At 39.3% G+C, this 20,732-nt stretch overlaps 1 protein-coding gene across 2 annotated transcripts in view; it reads right to left on the reverse strand.

Annotated features, from left to right (window-relative positions):
* The window catches only part of LOC148861315 (uncharacterized), a 55,750-nt gene that overhangs the window by 4,889 nt on the left and 30,129 nt on the right, over positions 1-20,732 (reverse strand). For both annotated transcript variants that reach the window (XM_088985426.1, XM_088985427.1), the window contains exons 15-18: positions 14,660-14,730; positions 14,457-14,534; positions 14,225-14,318; positions 1,046-1,144 (exon numbers count right to left, since the gene is read on the reverse strand). In XM_088985426.1, the coding sequence (XP_088841552.1) occupies positions 1,046-1,144; positions 14,225-14,318; positions 14,457-14,534; positions 14,660-14,730 (342 nt within the window). The remainder of the gene's footprint in view (positions 1-1,045; positions 1,145-14,224; positions 14,319-14,456; positions 14,535-14,659; positions 14,731-20,732) is intronic.

The raw sequence follows: 20,732 nt of genomic DNA on the forward strand, positions 1-20,732 counted from the left end.
ATTGCTATATATTTTGTTTATCAAACTGAAAACTGCTACATCAGCAAAAATAAATTGTCTATGCTGATAATGACAGGTCTTCGTTTCAAAAACAAAGATATGCATGATGACAAACACCTCTGCAATAACAAAACTAAACATGCAATGAAATAAGCCCTTAGTGGAAGCCTCCAAAATCCAATACGATAAATTATGTTTACCAATAGATAAATTTGATAACTACAATTTCCAGAAAACACTTAAAACTCGAGGCTTTTATTCAAAAACATAGCAACAAAAGGGCAGCAGAAGCCACTCCTTTGGCACCATTCAAAATGTCAAATAATACAACAATTGCCTCCAAAGTCCAGTCTAATTATGGATGATTGCAATAACGTTTTATTCTTAACCACAATCAGCTCTGTCTTTTCTGCTGGTCTTCTACATCAAAAGAAGAAATAAGTAGAGAAAGGTTTCGTAAGTTTTTCGTTGAAATTAAATACAATAAAATTCTTGAAAGAGGAAAGATTTGCAACCAGAAAAAAATAGAAGTATGATAGCGTTGGAGGTAGTCAGAAAAACACACAAACAACTCTCACAAAAACACTAAACAGGGTTTTAAAGCACAACTAAAGTGTAAGGAGTTCCTACAATCTGATGAGGCACATGACTGAACAGTGGTGACACGTGGGAAAAAGAAAACAAAAGAAAAACATACTATAGAACAATATACAAATCCAAATTCTGAAAGAATTGAAATATTCCAAACAGCCTTCTGGTTCATTCGGTTAGCATTAATAGCATAGATTGTAGTCTTGTGAATTAGCATAGCTTTGATTAATGAATTAAATTTCAATTATCAAAAAAGAAAGACGTTTCTCACACAGCATTCACCAAAAATATCATAACAAAATAAATTCTCATATTTTGCGCAGAAACACACTCCTTATTAGCATTTAAATAGGCAGACAGGCTAACCCTTCCACTTATAAAGAAATTTGAAATCAATCTAACTAACTATAAACAGAGAAAAAAAGTTACACAAGAACACAAAGTATCATTGCACCTGAGATCCAGATAATGTGTACGGGTCCAATAAACTGCGAAGAATTTCAAGAAACTGGCAATGCATATCCTCACCAAAATCTGTTATCAAACCATTAACCTGCAGGTAAATTGAAGCCGACATAATTAATGAAATCATGGTGTAAAATAGCAAATATCCTCATACTTCCTAAGAAAGTTTTTCAATTCCAACACCAGGGCTTTAAAAGCGCAAGGTGCACACCTTTATGAAGCAAGGCACAAAAAAACAAAAATAAAAATGCTAAAAATAAATAAAAAAAGCTAAAAAATGCAAAAAATAAAAAAAATATATAAAACATAATATTAATAAAAATATAAAGTTCAATTTTAAAATAAATGTTTTAAAAACCTATTATCTAAAAATAAAATACATAAACATAATATGTAAAGCATATTCAAATGAGAATTTAAAAATGATATCAAATATATAAAACATTTTCAAGCATATAAAACCCACAATCTCTTTTTTTTCTCAATTACATTACGTAAAGTAGCTAATGTGACATATTACATTCCTAATTCTACGACCCATCTTTGTGCCACGCCCCTCGAGGCAAGCACAAACAAATCCATATTAGGGTCTTAAATTCTTAGTTTTCACACAAAAAAATAATGATTTTATAGCTTTAATTGCTTTTTAAGAAGATATTTTATTAGGATGAATGAATGGACAACATTACCAAATAGGGGGTTCACGAGGGGCATGGCCTTGTTTCGGCTGGCCTAACATGGACTTGTTTGGACTGGCCTTGAGGAGCGTGGTACGGGGGTCCACGGCCGAAGCCTCCGGCCCAACCACTAGACTCAAAAAAAAGGAAAAAGCATCAAATTTTCAAAAGGGGCACGCCTGGTCTGAGGTTGAAAGGGCTACGCCTAGAGTAGAGATCACTAATTGCATATTTAGTCGAGTTTCTTGTGAAGGAAAGAGGGGGAAGATGAAGATTTCAGCAGTAGAGAAGAAAGGAGAAGAAGAAGAGAGTAGGAAGTCAACCAGGATTGTGAAAAAAAATCAACCCTAGCTGTCTCCCTCTCATTATATTTATACTTAAATTAAAAAATGAGATATTACAAGGATGCCCTTAGTAGGGCGGCCACTAAAAGCTGAAAAGTCACAACTTAAAAAACATAAACTAATGGGCCAAAAGCCCAACAACTTCCTAACTAAATAAAAACAAACCAGACCAACTCAACACTCCCCCTCAAGTTGGGAGTAAATGTCACATTCCCAACTTGCATAGATCATGCTCCGCTTGTTCCTTGAAACACCTTTTGTGAGAACATCAGCAAACTACAGATCAAAAGCAATGTATGGAAGGCAAACTTCTCCAGAAGTTACCCTTTCTCTGATAAAATGCCTATCCACTTCAATGTGCTTAGTTCGGTCATATTGAACTGGGTTATGGGCAATGTTAATTGCTGCCTGGTTATCAAAGTATAGCATCATAGGTTCTTCTGCCTGTACACCAATTTTGTCTAACAGGGAACGAATCCAAGGAAGTTCTGAAACTCCATGTGTCATGGCCCTGTATTTGGCTTCAGCACTTGATCTTGCCACCACTGTTTGTTTCTTACTCTTCCATGAGACAAGGTTACCCCCAACTAGGGTGCACACTCCTGAAGTTGATCTCCTGTCATCAAGGCATCCTGCCCAATCTGCATCTGTATAAGCCTCTAGTTTCAACTGTCCACGATTAGTAAACAATATGCCTCTGCCCGGGTGTCCCTTCAGATAAGCAAGAATCCTGTCAACTGCCTCCCAATGTTGGACTCGTAGAGCATGCATGTATTGACTTACTACACTTACTACATAGGAGATGTCTGGTCTTGTCATACACAAGTATAGCAGCTGACCCACAAGTCTCTGATATCTCCCAATGCCCTTTATTGGTTCACCTTCTGATGCATTGATTTTATGGTTCTAATCAATAGGGGTGCTAATTGCCTTTGTTCCAAGCTTTCCTGTCTCTCGAAGAAGATCCAAGACATACTTCCTTTGTGAGATAAAAATTCGATGTTTTGATCGTGCAACTTCAATGCCTAAGAAGTATCTCACTTCTCCAAGATCCTTAATTTCAAATTCTTTATGTAGGTTCTTTTTCAGACTATCAATCTCACTCAGATCATTCCCGATGACAACAATTAGGACTGACACCAAAGATCCCCTTCGCTTCACAAACAAGGTGTGATCGGATTGAGTCTGAGTGTAGCCAAAAGCAATCAAGGCCTGTTTGAATCTGTCAAACCATGCTCTGAGAGATTGTTTCAAGCCACAAAGTGACTTCTAAAGCTTGCATACCTTTTCCTTTTCAGTATCATTGTAAAAGCCAGCAGAAAGATCCATATACACTTCTTGCAGATCCCCATTTAAGAAAGCATTCTTCACATCAAGTTGAAACAAACCTGGCGCAAAGGTCTCTAAGTAATCAATGCCATATGTCCGTGTGTACCCTTTTGCAACAAGTCTTCCCTTGTACCTTTCTATACTTCTATATATTTTACTGTGTAAACCCATCTGCATCCAACTGTCTCCTTGCCTTCTGGTAAATCCACAATGTCCCATATCTGATTCTTAATCAAAGCTGCCATCTCTTCCTGCATAATTGTCTTCCACTCAGGTTTGGAGAGAGCAGTATACTGAAGGATAAGTACTGTGAAATACAATGAGAGCAGTACACTTTCTCTTCCCTTTTCTGAGAACAATAGGAAGATCGAGGTTATCTATAACATGGTTAGTAGAATCAATGGGAACTGAAACAATAGCGGGATCAAGAGGAATACCTGAATCCATGTCAGTTGAATCTGGAGTCTCCAAGGAATCACCAGGAAGTGATGTGAGTTGTGTGGTAGTGGAATCAACCTCCCTGTGAAGTCTCTATCGTGAGTAATGCTGAGAAGTAGGACGCAAAGGAGGTGGGAAGGTAGGTGACACAAGAGAAGGGTCAAGCACAGGAGTAGACACAGGGACTGGAACTGGGAGAGGAATAGATTATTGACTCACTTCACCAAAACACTCCCCCTGAGAAGGATTCTTTGAGAAGAAGTATATGGATTCAAAAAAGGTGACATCCATGGTAACATACCGGCTCCCAGAGACTGGATCATAGCAGTAGTACCCTTTCTGATTCTCTACATATCCAAGAAAGACACACTTCTTTACCTTGGAATCAAGCTTCGAGCGATGAGGACCAAGGATATGTGCAAAGCAGACACACCCAAACACCCTGAGAGGAATATGAAACATCTCCCCCTAAGGAAAAAGAATACTGAATGGGGTGTTGAATCCAAGTATACGAGAGGGCACCTTGTTAATCAGATATACTGCTGTGAGAACTGCATCACCCCAAAACCAAACTAGAACTGTAGATGTGATCACCATGCTTCTTGCAGTCTCAACAATGTGTTTGTTCTTCCTTTCTGCAACACCATTCTGTTGTGGACTGTAAGGGCAACTGCTCTGATGAACAACACCATATTCTAACAGGTATGAGGCAAGATGTCTTTCAAAATATTCCCTGGCATTATCAAATCTGAACACATTTATTCTTGTTCCAAACTGTGTTAGTACCATCTGATGAAATTGCCTCACCAAGGACGGTACCTCATCGCGGGATCTCATCAAGTAAATCCAAGAGTATCGTAAGAAATCATCCACAAATAAGAGAAAATAGCGATAGCCTCCCATAGAATGAACATGGTAAGGGCCCCACACATCCGAATGAATAACATCAAAAGAAGAACATCTTTTATTACTAGGTTTAAATGAATGTCTACAATGCTTCCCAAGTTGACAACCTTCACACTCAAGACTTGACAAACTAACAGACTCAAAAAGTTTTGGAAACAAAAAACTCAAAGAAAAAAACGACAAATGACCCAAACGATTATGCCAAAGCATAATTTGACTCACAGACCCTGACTCACTATCCCTGCTGACATGATGACTCTGATGAAGAATGAGGTACATCCAGGAGGTAGATTCCATTCACTTCACGACCACTCCCAATCGTCCTCTTTGAATCCAAATCTTGCAAAATACAATGACTAGGAGAAAAAATTACTGAGCAGTTCAGGTTCTTAGTCAAACTACTAACAGATAACAAATTAATGTTCAATTTGGGAACTTGAAAGATAGAGGGTAGCGATATAGAATCACTAATCTTGACATATCCCTTCCCAGCAATAGGAACACGGAATCCATCAGCTGTAGAGACCCTATCTCTGCCAGAACAGAGCTGGTAAGTTGAAAAAATAGTAGAGCTCTGGGTTATGTGCTCTAAGGTTCTAGAATCTATAATCCAAGGAGGTCCCTCCTTACCTGAAGTGACGTGAGAACTACCTATGTGAGCAAAGAAAGTAGAGTGGACTCCACCAGTGCCACCTGTACCTTGTTGTCTGCTTGCGGCTGAACTGGAACTAGCTGTATCCCGCTGGTTCAGAAGTAACCCATACCTCTCAAGTTCGGCCCTTACTGCAACAACTGCAACAGACTCCAGAGCAATTGTAGGAGGGGCCGGAATGTCACCACTAACTGCCATGTGCGCATTTCCCTTCTTATTTTTCAATCTAGTCGGCACAAGATTTGGGTGAAGCTTCCAGCAAGTATCTCTTGTATGTTTGGGCTTCTTACAGTAGTCAGAGATCAGATCTCTTTTATCTTCCTTCTCGATGTCACTGCCACTTTGTTTAGGTTTCACAACACTTACCATGGCAAACCGATCAAAAATAAGGTTTTTCATCATCACATCTCTCCTGCACTCCTCCCCTGACACAAAGGCATATAATTGGGAGAGAGTAACATTGTCCCCGGAAAGGAAATGTTTAGCACAAGAAATACAAGGAAAATTGAGGGGATGAAGTTCGTGCAAGCAGGACAGTGGAGGAGATCCTTGAAGATAGAAGCAAAAAATCTCCTATTCGAAAAGATGAGAATCAAGGGGAAGGTAAGCCTGAAGGTAAGGGAAGCGAAAAAGGGTACAATATTGCTGGAAGGACTACAAGTGATCGAGTGGCTAAGAAAGTTCATAGCTGGAGCCTGTTCAAAAGGTAAGCAGATAAACTGGCAGGATTTTAGTACACTAGAAGGGAGAAGATATGTGGTTGAATGTAAGAGGAATAGAAAAAGGTTCTTCATAGCTTTGGCTGAATTCTTTGGTAAGGGACAAAGGCAACCGGTGTGTCTACTAGTAGGAAAACAGAACCAAGGCTGGGGGGAAGTTGACTGGTTGCTCAAAGAGTAGCAAATGAGAAAAAAGCCTCCATAAGGGAGGAGAAGGCTTATCTCAGTAACAACAGGATACAACAAGGGCCAGTGGTCATGGAAAAAACAAAAGGCCTTTGCAGAATGGTGGGAGGTCAAGAGAGAGAGGAGTGGGATAGTAAGTTTGTGATACAAGCCATGGAAAAGGTTAATGATTGGAGGAGGGTAACTGACTTATTGGCAACCAAGTTGAAGTTGAAGAGTGTTTTCATAGTAACCCCCTTCGATAACTGTAAAGCCATCCTAGATTTATTAGAGAACGATTTGGAAATATTAGCTATCAATGTTCAGGCTGAGTTCGGATCATTCACAGTCTTCAAATGGAATCCAACATCCAACTCCAAGGATTTTTTATTGTTGAAGATGGTGTGGTGGTGCGTGTAATAGGCTTGCCATTCCATCTATGGAAACAAGAAATAGCCGAGTCTATAGCTGTGTTGTGTGGAGGAATCTTGTAAGGTGCTTTCTAGGGTGATCTCTATTCAGTAGCAATCCTGCTAAGTGGTGTGAAGCCAGAAGAAATTCCACGAAAGGTAGAGGTACGAACAGAGGGGACCTTTGTCTCTGTGTGGTTAACTTCTTCCATTGAAGCAGGGTTGTGGAATGAGGCTCGTTTGGTAGGAGGGGAGAAGGAGGAAGAAGAAGCACTACGTGGCATTGTAAGATTGGGTAATTCAAATGGGAAGGGATGTTTCACTAAAAAGGGCCGACAAATTCTGGGAAGCCAAAAAGTTTTGAGGCAATTGGAAGGTCAAACCTGGAGAAAGCAAGAAGAGGTTATGACAAAGGGTAGATCATTTGCGCAGGTGGTGTCAGGGGAAAAAGACAAAAAGCTTCTAGTGTTGAAAGGGAGAAGGCTGAACCAGCAATTTCAGACAGAGAAGGTTGCTAGTTCGACCATTAAGACAGGGGGCGTGACTCTTTAAGTGGTCACGTGGGACAAAAAGAAGGGCCCAATCGAGTGGATCCCAGTTATGGTGGGTCGGAGAAGGCTTCTCAAGTAAAGGAGTTGGGCTACTATAGTCTTGAGCCCAAGGCCCATTATAAGACAGATGGGTCGAGGGTCACGTTAAGTAAACACGTGACTGGGAGGAGGGATGAGTTGATAGACGAGATAAAGCGTCTATCTTCTTCAACCCCGAACCCTTCCTCTCGACCGAACAGATCAGGCGCAAAAAAGTCTGAAGACTCGCAGTCTCGAGGCTCTCTACAGTGGGTCCCTTCCAACCTGGCGAACCGTCTCTCACCAAATAGACGCAACACGAGATACCTGAAGCCCAATGATGAGAACAGAACAGGGCTTGAAGATTGGTTGAGTGAACAAAACAGCAATGACGATTCTGATAGAGACGAAACGCTAAGTCCGGGAAGTTTGTCTTTGAAAAGATGGAATTAGATGGGAGATGGGTTAGGAGTTTTTGGAGGTCTAGAGGTTTAGGTTGGAGCTCATCTCCTTCTTGGGCAGCTTCATGGGGGATTGTAACACTGTGGAGGGAGGATGTAGTGGAAGTAGTGGAAGAATTGATAGGCAGATTTTCAGTTTCTATTAAGTGCAAGAATGTAGAGAATGGGTGTGTATGGGTTTTAACCAATGTTTATGGCCCTAATTCCTATAGAGAGAGGAATGAGATGTGGGAGGAACTATATGCAATCAAGGGGCTATGGGATGGTCCTTGGTGCCTGGGCGGGGATTTTAACGTCATTAGATTCTTTGATGAAACCAGTAATACCAAACAGGTAATCTCAACAAGCATGAGGAAATTTAATGGTTTTATTGAAGATTGTGAACTAAAGGAAATACCTCTGTTGCAAGCCAGTTACACTTGGTCCAACCTTCGAGAAACCCCTTTGTGCTCGAAGTTGGATAGATTCCTTTTTAACCTTGCCTGGGAGAATAGTTTGGAAAACTTCGTTGCTAGGGCATTACCCAAGGTCACCTCCGATCACTGTCCTATCCAAATAGGAACCGAGTCTTTTCCTATAGGACCCAAACCTTTTAGATTCGAAAATATGTGGCTTACCCATCCAGATTTTGTAAAAAAAGTGAGAGAGTGGTGGGGTGAGAAGGAGAGGGGGGTAAGATGGAAGGGGATCAAGTTCCATAAGAAATTAAAAAGTTTGAGAGCTAAAATAAAGGAGTGAAATAGAGATCAGTTTAGTAGAATTAAGGAGCAAAAATTGGGCCTAATCTCTCGAATAAAGAATTTGGATATAAAGGAATCTCACAATGGGCTGACCGAGGAGGACAGAGTGCTAAGGAGACAATTAAAAAAGGAGTTGGAAAAGTGTCATTGAGGGAAGAAATCAGTTGGAGACAAAAATCTAGACACAAGTGGACTAAGGAAGGCGATGGGAACACTAGATTCTTCCATGATTTGGCAAATAGGAGACGAAGAAAGAATTTTGTGACCAAGCTAGAGATAGGAGAGGAGTTGATTACCAACCAGGATGACATAGCCAGAAAATTTGTGGACCACTTCAAATCGATTTATAGAAGGCCTTTGAGTGAGAGAATAGTCATGGAAAGGATGGATTGGCAAAGAATTGATGAAGAAATGGCAATCACTCCAGGTCTAGATGGCTTTACAATGGGTTTTTATCAAGACTGTTGGGAGGTGTTGAAAAGGATCTAGCTGAAGTCTTTAAGGAATTTGCGGACAATCACACTATAAGCCCTGGAATTAATGCCACCTTTTTGGCCTTGATACCTAAGAAGAATGATGCCAACCACCCAAAAGATTTTAGGCCTATTAGTCTGGTGACAAGCATCTATAAAATTCTGGCTAAAGTGCTCTCATTGAGGATCAAAACAGTCCTCCCTACCATCAATAGTGAAACTCAGGGGGCTTTCATTCAAGGGCGACAAATAACAGACCAGATTCTAATTGCGAATGAGTGTGTGGAGGAAATGAAAAGGTCTAGTAGGAAAGGATTCATCTGTAAATTGGATCTTGAAAAGGCCTATGATTTGGTGGACTAGGAGTTTCTATTAGAGGTTACGCGAAATGGTGGATTTGGGGACAAGTGGTGTAGTTGGATCTTTGGGTGTATCAGTACTTGTCACTACTCTATTCTGGTAAATGGTACGGTGAAGGATTTTTTTCCAGCTTGCAGGGGTGTCAGGCAAGGGGATCCACTTTCACCCTTCCTTTTTACCTTAGTAGCTGATGTGATTAGTAGGATCATTACTAAGGCTAACAACGAAGATGCCATTAGGGGTTGGAGAATAGGGAGACACCAAGTCCCCATCACCCACCTTCAGTTTGCAGACGACCTAATGATTTTTTGTGAAGGAGGTCTTAGTGAAAAGGTAGCAAACCTAAAGGAGCTAATAAAAGGATTTGAAAGTGTCTCTAATTTGAGAATAAATTTGGAAAAGAGTTGCGTAGCAGGTATCAATTTGAAGGTAGAGGAGGTCGAGGCTATTGTGGAGTGTCTTGAGTGTTCCACCTCCGCTTGGCCTATGCCATATTAAGGGCTTCCTTTAGGGGCAAACCCTAGGGAAAGTAGATTTTGGACCCACAGTGTTAGAAAAGTTTGAGAAGAAATTAGTCTCATGGAAGAGGAACTATATCTCTTTAGGAGGAAGAATTACCCTAATAAGAGCTACATTGACTACCTTACCCATCTATTATTTGTTTGTCTTTAAGATACCAATTAGGGAAGCTAGGAAGCTGGAGAAGTTGATGAGAGACTTCTTATGGGAGCCGGGACAAGAGAGAAAGGATCATTTGGTTAATTGGGAAATTGTCTGCAAAAGTAAAGAAGAGGGGGTTTGGGAATTGGGAGAGTAACTAGAAAGAATCAAGCTCTATTAGGGAAATGGTTGTAGAGATGGCCTTTGGAAAGAGAAAGACTGTGGCATGGGGTGGTGGGAAGCATTCATGGGAGGTCAGAGAATGGATGGGATGCTGGTGTATCGAGGCAAGCTAACCTAGCAGCACCTTGGAAGGCTATTCACAACACCCTTCCTCAATTCCTCAATTTGATCAAGTATGAAGTTTGTTCTGGCAACTCTATCCTTTTTTGGGAGGATATTTGGGTAGGAGACTCACCGCTAAAGGATTTGTTCCCCTCGCTTTTTTCTATTTCTTTGTACAAAAAAATAGGTGGTCTCAAAATTTGTCTCACCTTTGGGGGCACCCTTAAATCCTACTTGGGAAATTTGGGTTTCGTAGAGGACTTACGGATGCTGAAATTGAGTCTCTTTCTTTGTTGCTTGGGTGTCTCAATCAGGTTTGTTTGGATCCCTCCAAGCCAGATAAGAGGGTTTGGACTCCTAGACCCAATGGAACCTTCAATTGTGCTTCTTTTTTCAAGTCCATCTCTCAACTTCCTACTCACCATCCCTTTCCGTCAAAAGAAATTTGGTGTAAGCCAGTCCCCCCCAAAATTATGGCATTTTGTTGGGAAGTTTTCCATGGGAAAGTAAACACTTTAGACAACCAACAAAAGAGAAGACATTTTCTCTGTATTTCTCCTAATTTATGTATCCTCTGTAGAGCTCACGGTGAGGATTGTTACCATTTATTAGTATATTGTCCCTTTTCTGCAGACCTTTGGGCTTGGCTACTTTCGTTGTTTGGGGGTAGTTGGAGTCTACCAGTAGAAGTTCACATGCTCTTCAACCATTCTACCTTTTATTGGCCTACAAAAATAGGGAGAATTATGTGGAGACGTAGTCAGTAGTAGCAAGGTGTTCATCTTTAAAGGCCAAATCAATGACAAGTTGGTCTCCTCCACCCGAAGGCTCAATTAAGTTGAACTTTGACGGAAGCAGCATGGGTAATCCAAGATTATCCAAAGTGGGCGGTGCTTTGAAAAATGAGAAGGGAGAGATTTTGTTGCTCTACTCAGGTCCTTTGGGAATTGGGAATTCCATCAGTGCAGAACTTTTAGCTGCTGTACAAGGGGTCCAATTTGCAAACCAGCTGGGGGTACAACATCTAATAATCGAGGGGGATTCCAAAGTGGTGGTGGGTTGGTTAAAAATTTTTGAAGAGGCTATGTGGCGATACAAGAATGAAATGAAGAAATTTAGTTAGTTAACAAGGAATATGTTGGTCACTGTACAGTGGATTGGGGAGATCAACAAATACCTTGTTAGATGTGTTAGCTAAGCAAGGGGTAAATAGGGAAGAATAATTTTGGGCTCAGTTGTGATTTTTGTTTTTCTTTCCTAGTTTACTTGTAAGTTTCAAGGAGGGGCTGCAGCTTGCGCCTCTCGTTGGGATGTTGTATGCACTCACTCTAATTTGCTTATGAATCAATAAACTTACTATTATTCATCAAAAAAAACATTGTCCCTGGAAAGAAGGTGTTGTCGTGCAATATCATACTCAGGATTAAGGCCAGCAAGGAATTCAAACACCCTATACTTCTCTAGATGTTTCTGATAGGTAGTTGCATCCTTAGTGGTTTCCCAAGCAAATGTCTTTAAATGGTCAATCTCTTGCCACAAGGTTTTAAGGACTGGAAAATAGGCTGCAACAGATCTATCTCCCTGCCTTGTAGCAATAATCTGATTTGTCAATTGATAATCCCTAGCAACATTCTCCCTCTATGAATAGGTTTCTGCAACCCCATCCCATATTTCCTTAGTTGTATTAGCCCATAAAAAAATTTTACTTGTATGTGGCAACATGGAATTACACAACCAAGTCATCACCATATAATTCTCCTGTACCCACCGGGAGTTGCTAGTTTCGGGTTTAACCTCTTCACCAGTGATATACCCTAATTTCCCACGAGCACCAATGGCCATTTTTGCAGATTGTAACCATTCTAAGTAATTTGCACCATCGAACCTAACTGTAGTAATGGTCCCACCCCCGAAAGGGTCTCCAACACCTCCTCCCACTAGTTTCATTTCACTCCTGGGCTTATTTTCAACTACGTGGCCCTCCATGCTTCTCAAAAAAGGTAAAGAAAGAAATTGAAATTTGCAGCAAGATCAAACAAAAACCCTTTTGGAACCAACAACACCTTTCTGGTGTCCTAGACTTTCTTTCCACAAAAGATTCCTTTCCTGTGGGACGGGAGAAGAGAGAGAAGAGGCAGCCACCCTCTCTAGAAGCCTCCAAATCAGGCAAGACTTGAATCGCCCCTTACAAAAAATTTCAAGGAACCCTAAAAAATTTGGGCGCCACTTCCTAGGTCAAAATTGAAGAGTCCAACAGAAACATGACTCTTCCCCTTTCTCAAGTTTTTCCTGATTTTGATGAGAAACCCTAGACCAGTTACAGGGCACACAGATCCACCAAAAAAATCCAAAAACTGAGCTTACCTGAGAGCTTCGATCAGCCTCTTAAATCACCATGCAGTCAGTCGATCTAGGGCTGCATGAGAGAACAACTTCAAGGAACCTTCGGCCTGCTCTGATACCAAATAGAGATCACTAATTATAGATTTAGTCGAGTTTCTTGTGAAGGAAAGAGGGGGAAGATGAAGATTTCAGCAGTAGAGAAGAAAGGAGAAGAGAGTAGGAAGTCAACCAGGATTGTGAAAAAAATCAACCCTAGCCACCCCCCTCTCATTATATTTATACTTAACTTAAAAAGATGAGATATTACAAGGATGCCCTTAGTAGGGCGACTACTAAAAGCTGAACAGTCACAACTTAAAAAACATAAACTAATGGGCCTAAAGCCCAACAACTTCCTAACTAAATAAAAACAAACCGGACCCAACTCAACACCTAGGACCTGGGCGAGGTGCCTACCCTACAATGTGCCTCGTCTATGCGCCTAGGCGCGCCTTTTAAATCACTGGCCAACACATTCCTAAAGGTTTGGCTTTTTTTTAATCTTTTTCTTTATCAGCAACAAGGAGATTACCTTAGATAACATACAACAAAACTATGAGTAAACAGAAACCATTGTAAGCAGCAAAAGTGAAACTTAAGATCATACCAATCCATTGAATATGGGTTCCCTTGTACAGCATGTACAAAAGTATATAACCAAAGTGGAAAAGAGAAAAGCCATCAACATGCCCCCAGCAAGGTTGTTGGTAATCAAGTAGCAGGATCTTTTTTTTTTTATCAGCAAATCAAGTAGCAGGATCTTGGAATTGAATAATAACTAATAAGATTCAAAAACTTATATACAAAAGCAACCAAAAACATAAATAAATGGGAAAGAGTTTAAGCCATTATAGGAGCAACAACACCTTCAACTACACCTCTTTAAAATACAAAATTAAATATTGAAAGTTTGGATGAGCAATGTAATGATGAATAGTGGAAAAGAGAAGGTGGAAATTTCAGTAGACACAACTCAACTAAACCATATCAAAACAAATATTATAACAGAGGAGACACAAGTGGTGATCACTAATACACAACCTCGCCTACACATCAGGGAAGGTAGATCATTGGCATAGCCAAGGAATACCTTGCTCCATTGGGTATATAAGTGAATCCATTTCAATTTCTTCATCATCATCCATGCCTTAACCAAATATACAGGGAGTTCTTTCAATTTCATATTAGTAGAAAATATCTTTGATCTGTAAATTATTAAAAAGGTCATTCTCCTAGCTATTATAAATTCTCTTTTCTAACACACTTGGGTTCTTGTTTTCATTGACAACCCCATAAACATACCAACTAACAAATCAATAAATATCCAGTTCAACCCAACATCACCATCAAACACCAGTTTTTGCTAAGCAAAACTATATTGTCATGGTTTGAAACATCGGAATCTGATTCTTATTTGATACTATTGCAATAAGTTGTAATGAAATATATGTCAGTATATACTTAAATATTCTTAAATTTGTGCATTGTCTTTGATAATTTTCATTTTTAAATATATAGTTCATTTCCATTTATTTAGAAAATTTTCATAAAGGAATCTCAAAAGAGAAGTAAATACAAGGCAACAAACTCAAAAATACCAGAAGCCCAAGAAGAAGGCTGCCCTCCTGTCGAATAGCATATGTCCTAAGAAGGTTTGGATCCTGATTCAGGAAAAGTATAAGGATGTCTGTCCTGCACTCCCAGTAAAATGACGAGATTATTACTAGGACTACTCCCATGAATAGTTAAGGAAATATTTAACATAATTAAGGACCTAAGTATATGCTAAAAGCATGGAACAAACAAACAAAACAGAATTTTAGCCATTACCCAGTTAATATAAGCCTTTTATCTTGACTCTGTAAAGCATCAGTGATAACGTCAAAGATGCCTTCATTCATGAGATCCCTAGAGGAGACAATGATTAAGAGAGAATTTACCAAAAAATGATTAAGAGAGAACTTACCAAAAAAATGTATTCAACGAGAATGCCATTAGAACAAATAGAACAATCAATAGATCTGACAGTATACCTAAATAGTCGCAGTTGCTGGACCAGCTGTAAGCTCTTACTTAAACTACAGAACTCATGCAAGAAGAATACCTGTATCATAGAATGCTTATATTGAGTAGACCCTTAAAAGGAAAAACCAAAGAGGAGAAAAAAGCAGTTAGAAAAATGCATGTTATACTATTATACCAACAATGCTGCATCAAAGCCGTTCAAACATTTATTGTTACATTGTGCACAGAAATTTTTAATCAAGTGTGGCACATACAAATCAGCCAACAATATCACCAGAGATATGCTGACATGCAGAATTCTCCTACTTGATAATTACATGTCCTTTCATGTGAAATGGCAGTAGCAAGTACATTTACAACCTAAGATTGTAGCTGTCTACAATAACCTTCCCAATTCAAATTAATATTTGAAACAGTTTTAAAGCAAGGAAGGCATCAACTGTATTGGAGGAAAACCCCTTCGAATTGAATCTTGTTAACAAAGAAAAGCTTATCAAAGGGTTAAGGAGAAGGGACTTGGCAATTCTTTCCTCAAGGGGTTCTTGGCACGCAATTCTTTTGCAAACCTTTCTTTCTTATCAACTCAGCAGAATTAATCAGTTACCAGTCAAAAAAATACAGTTCTGATTTCTAAAGCTGGGTTAGAGAAAGGAATCCAAATACAGCATAGGAGAAGGAAACAGGGATATATTGACAATTTTTCAAAATAGTTTGGAACAGAAATGTCTTAGTACAGGACAACCATGAAATATCCAATGGCACAGTGGTGTGGAGAACTCTTCTCAGAAGAAGCTTGAATGATTGGGAACTACCAATGATTTTGGAGCTCCTCAAGTTGCTAAACAGGGAGCATGTCAGTCCAGGTCAAGAGGACAGTAGAATCTGGAAGTGACTTTCTACTGTTCCATCAAAAGAATCCTTCTTAGTTTTGATTTTGGCACAAGATAGATGTCTAACCAAGGAAAACTTAATCAAAAGGGGTGTTGGGCTGTCAAGCAGTTGTACTTTTCTGTGATGAAGCTCCTGAAACTGCAAATCATTTGTTCATCCATTGCAAGATTGCAGATTCTCTGTTGGTGTAGGTGAAAGGAATTTTTTAGATGAAGGGGTGCAATTCGGCATCAGCAATTGATTTTTTCTCAAGCTAAAAGCTGCAAGGTCTGAGCAAATAAGGCTCCATAACATGGAAGACTGCTTTTCTCGCTATGATGTGGACAATCTGGACTGGTAGGAACCTAGAGATTTTTAAGAATAAAAGTAAATCTGAAGACAGGAATGCATTTTTAAGGGTAGAACTTTCTCTTGGGTCAGCACACATGGGTTATTCAAAAGTAAACCTTACAATACTTTTTTTTATAGATATACTCTTTTTGTAAATAAGGTTAAGATGTAAATTCCCAGTGCATGGTCCCTTGGTGTACATGGTTCTTGTATCTTTTTTATCTTATTAATATACATTACCTTTTATAAAAAAACAAAAAATAAAATCTAAGGATTATTTTGATAGTGAAATTAGCAGTTTTTTCATCAGTACTCAGTAAGTGATAAAATTTTATTGATGAAAAAAGTATACAGTATCAATCTATGAATGGGAACAATGAATATGGCACTGAACAGATCGAAAAGGTGAAACAGGATTCCTCTAGCCAACCCCATATAGGTGGGACAAGACTTATATAACACCATATTACAATTAAGCTAGCCAATTGCTGCTCCCCTCAGCTTCTACATAGCCCCATGGAAAAAATAGATTCATCTATTCCACTAGATCTTAGCTCCCCCCCCACCCACCTCAACCACCACCAACACCATATTCTCATGCTAAGGAATCAGCGAGTGAGCTAATCATGGAAGCCAGGGAAAGTTTGCCTCTACAATATGAGCAAAGAATTTATTGTCTCTAGTCCAGTGTGGTATAAACCAAAGGCCAATCTGACCTCCTTTTTCGCCAGCAAACAATTGTATTCTAGTCTCCTTCAATTATCAAATTCCACAACATTAAAGTTCTCATCGCTCTTAGCCCTTTAAGTACAACTTGCATTCATTTCCTTAATACATTTCTAATCCCTTTTTGACCAGAAAAGGACAAAATAATTTCTCCACTAAAATTTCTGAATGTGCCTCCAATACTTGGTTGACCTGGATTTCCAAGACTATACCCATCAAAACTCAATTTTATCTGGGTTTGGAAATAGAGTCCAATTTAAGATGCACCCGGTATTGGGTTCCCAAATTATGTTTCCATGTATATAACAGCAGAGAAACAACTGATGATATTTCCCATGACCAATTTAATTGACCTGATTCTTCCAAACCTCCATTGAACTGGGAAACCTGAGAACTGGACCAAACCACTATTCTATGTCTGGTCCAGTTCTAAAACATCAATTCAAATGGAAGGATATGCTCAAGGCAACAACTACCTCCAAGACCTTATGCCTTGCCACTTTTGCCAACAATTTTTTATCTGGATTCAATGCCTTAACACTTCCCATCTAACTTCTAACATAAATAAAGACCAGACTTGTTAGCTTCATCGTAACGATATGAACATCATCATGGTATCTTCAACCAAAGTTACCATGGAGATATTAAAGACCCACAACATATGAAGGGTACATGTACATCAACACCAAGGACATGGAATTGTGCAACTTTTCCCAGCACTGCACTGCACTCCTCCAATAAAGTCCATACTGCTACATTATATACCCTGCACAACGAGATCTTCACAAGTGCATCAATGACGCACCTATACAAAGAAGGATCTGACATGATCAGTTAGATATCAATCTGTCTTTGGGATGACAATCTGCGGATGAGGTGGTGTCCTTTCAATTGCACTTCAATATTGGCATCGTAGTCAGGCTTGCCCAATTTCGTCGATGCCTTTCCTTTGTCTTCCTCAAGTAATCCACCAGTTGAACACTAACTTGACTTCTTGGGGTCATTGTAAAGTTATTAATGAAAAAAATAAACAATGGATGCTGAAAAGTTCAGTTATACATCATGGCTCTATTCATTGAATGTTCTTATGCCCTTTCTTACTTGGTGTTTTGGCCACAACTGATGACATCTATTTGCTTAATACATCCCAGGCCAATTCCCTATTTATGCATCCTACTGAATGATATAAAGTTTCTCATTAGATTGAGAAGGGTTACCTAGAGTCACTGAGTCAGTCACATAAACTCAGTAGTATAATTAAGAAATAATCTTTCAATTGATTTCTTCTGCAAATTCAGCTAATTAATTCTTTTCACTAAGAGAAGGCAGTTATTTCCACTTTCTTGTGTGTGAATATCAGCTTTCAACTCACCTGTATGGTTACACTATGTTGACTGTATATGCCGTTATGTTATGTAAGGACGGTCATACAAATCTATAATATTTTCCATGTCAAGAATCTTTTGACAAGTTGGGTTAACAAGTAGGAGTTGTTTCAAGTTCAAGCTGCCCATAGTATATTACTCTTTAAAGATATGGTTGTAGACCTCAACATGGTGTACCTTATTCATCATGAGTTTAAGCATAAATCTCTTAAGGCTTTAATCAGTTTTCCTAGTGTTTACATGGCATCTGCTTTGTCCTATCAGAAATACTACAAAGAATGAGCAAGGATCACCAAATTAACAAATCTTGAAGCACAAAGAATGTATCGAGTTCCTGATTAATATGAATCCAATGATCAAGCACTTCAAAAACTTTGCTGCAGAAACACCATGCAAGATGCAAAGCATATACTACCACCACTCCAGATATACCCCATAAAACCCAAATGGCACATATCTTTCACATGCAGCTCTTGTCTATTTTATTCTAGACCATTCTCCAAACCAAAAGATTCCGACTTCCCTCGTTAAGGCAAGGGGTGAGCAGAGTCCAATTTATTGGGAAATTGTCAACCCAAATAGTAGAATTACAAATGTGTGAAATTGGAACTACTAAATTAGGTTGCAATGCTAACCTAAATACCCTCTCCTTCTACCAAAATCCATTCTTTTTCACATTTTAAAAAAATCAGCAATTAACAACCAAAAAAATGACTTCATGCGATACAGAATTATTCAAAAATGAGAAATGGGGTGTTTGGTCTGCTATATACTGAATCATGACTAACTAAGTAAAATTAATTGATAGCTTACTTAACTTGACAATTAGGTATCCTTATACATTGTTTGAAAGACAACTTCATAAGAAAAAAGCTTTCCTAATATGCACAGGTCAATTACACAAACATTCACAGGCACATATACATGTACACACTCCATGCACATGCCTGCACACGCAACACCAGCCTTGTGACATTATCAAATCTTCTGTTTTTTTTTTTTTTTGAGAAAAAGTTAACCAGATTTCATTAGAAAAAACAGGGAGAACGTGAGCAGATGTACTACATAGAGAAAAGAGCACTCGAACAGCAGAAAAGCAAAATTACAAGAGGGGAAGTCTGTTGCTGTATAAATTTTCTAAACTTGCTCCAGTTTTAGCTAATCCATCTGCAATATGATTCAACTCCCTCAGTATTCACAGCAGATTTGCATTTATATTTTCCAAGGAGTCTCTTGCCTCAACCTCCAAGGACTCCCCCACCCCCTGCCCTCCTTGTCTTTCAGCCATTTGATAGCATTAGCAGAATCTCCTACAATGGATAATTTCTGAATGCCTAAACTTTTTATTATTCTGATTCCAAGAGCTGCCATCACTTCATCCCAGCTCATCCCTCAAAATACCACCTATCCCAGCTTTTGCCCGGATTGCCTGCAGCACTTCCATCGAAGTTTAGAATCATCCCTTCTTCAATATGCGATTATCTGTAGTCTTTGGGTTGGTTGATGGTAGGTTGGGAGAAACAAGACCATTTGGATATTTCTGTTAAGATCATTGAGAGAGAGTCCTTGAAACATCTAACAATTAACAGTCCAAAAATTGCAATAAAAGGAGATATCTGAAATTAATTCTTCAAGAGATCTGATTTTGTTGTCAAATATGCGCCTGCTTCTTTCCTCCCAAATTCCCCACAATACTGCATGTAACATAGTTTGCCAATACACTTTACCTCTTCTGCTCAAACCTGAACCATGCCACTGATTGAGGAATTCCTGAATATGCTTTGGAGAGACCCAACTGTATCCAGTCAGGTTTAAGAAATGCCACCAAATCTTTTGAGAAAAATTGCAATGAATGAGTAGATGATATGCTGATTCCCCTTCTCTTAGGCAAAGCACACATGCATGAGGAGAAATATATGACCTTCCCAGGCTTTTTTTCTGAAGAAGATCACAAGTATTTATTCTCTATAGGCACGCTTCCCAAACAAAGAAGCAAATTCTTAGAGGAATATGACTGCTCCAGATCTTCTTGGAAGGGAAAGAGGAATTATGTTCACCTGCAGTAAGAGCCTTAAACACAGACTTGGAAGAGAAATCACCATTTGGGTTGAGGGTCCAAACTCGGGTGTCATTGGAATGAGGGGAAGTGTAAACTTCTTTTAAGGTCAGAAAGAGGTTCAAGAGGTCTGAGATCTCAGTGTCCCTTGGGGGTCTTCTCAGGTTCAGGGCCAAGTAGTTATCGGCAGGTAAATCTGGGATACAAGAGGAAACAGTTGAATCTTGGTCTAAGGAAAGATTGAAGATTCTAGGGAATGATTCTGCCAGAGTGGTGTTCACCCACCAGAGATCTTTCCAGAATTTTATTTTATTACCATTTCCCACTTTAAGTCTAATGAAAGGAAGGAAAGAAGAGTGTGAAGAGACTATACCTTTCCAAGGATTTGAATTCCTTACCTGGTTCAAATGAAGATTACTGTCCCGCCCATTTGTATTAGTTCCATATTTACTAGAGATGACAGCTGCTCAAAGTGTATTGGATTCTAAAGGGAATCTCCATAGTCATTTGCTCAAGAGAGAGGTGTTCTTCTATTTTAAATGCCCAACTCCCACTCCTCCTCCTCCTCCTTCGACTTACTCACTTGATCTCAACTTACCAAGTGGTTTCTATTCTCCCCCCTCCATCCCAAAGAAAGTTTCTTTGGATTTTCTCTATAATGTTTCTCACTTTAGGAGGATTTTTTTTTTTGGA

Source organism: Nelumbo lutea, chromosome 4 (genome assembly GCF_056320005.1).
Source record: "Nelumbo lutea isolate HS-2025 chromosome 4, American lotus-T2T, whole genome shotgun sequence".
NCBI lineage: Eukaryota > Viridiplantae > Streptophyta > Magnoliopsida > Proteales > Nelumbonaceae > Nelumbo > Nelumbo lutea.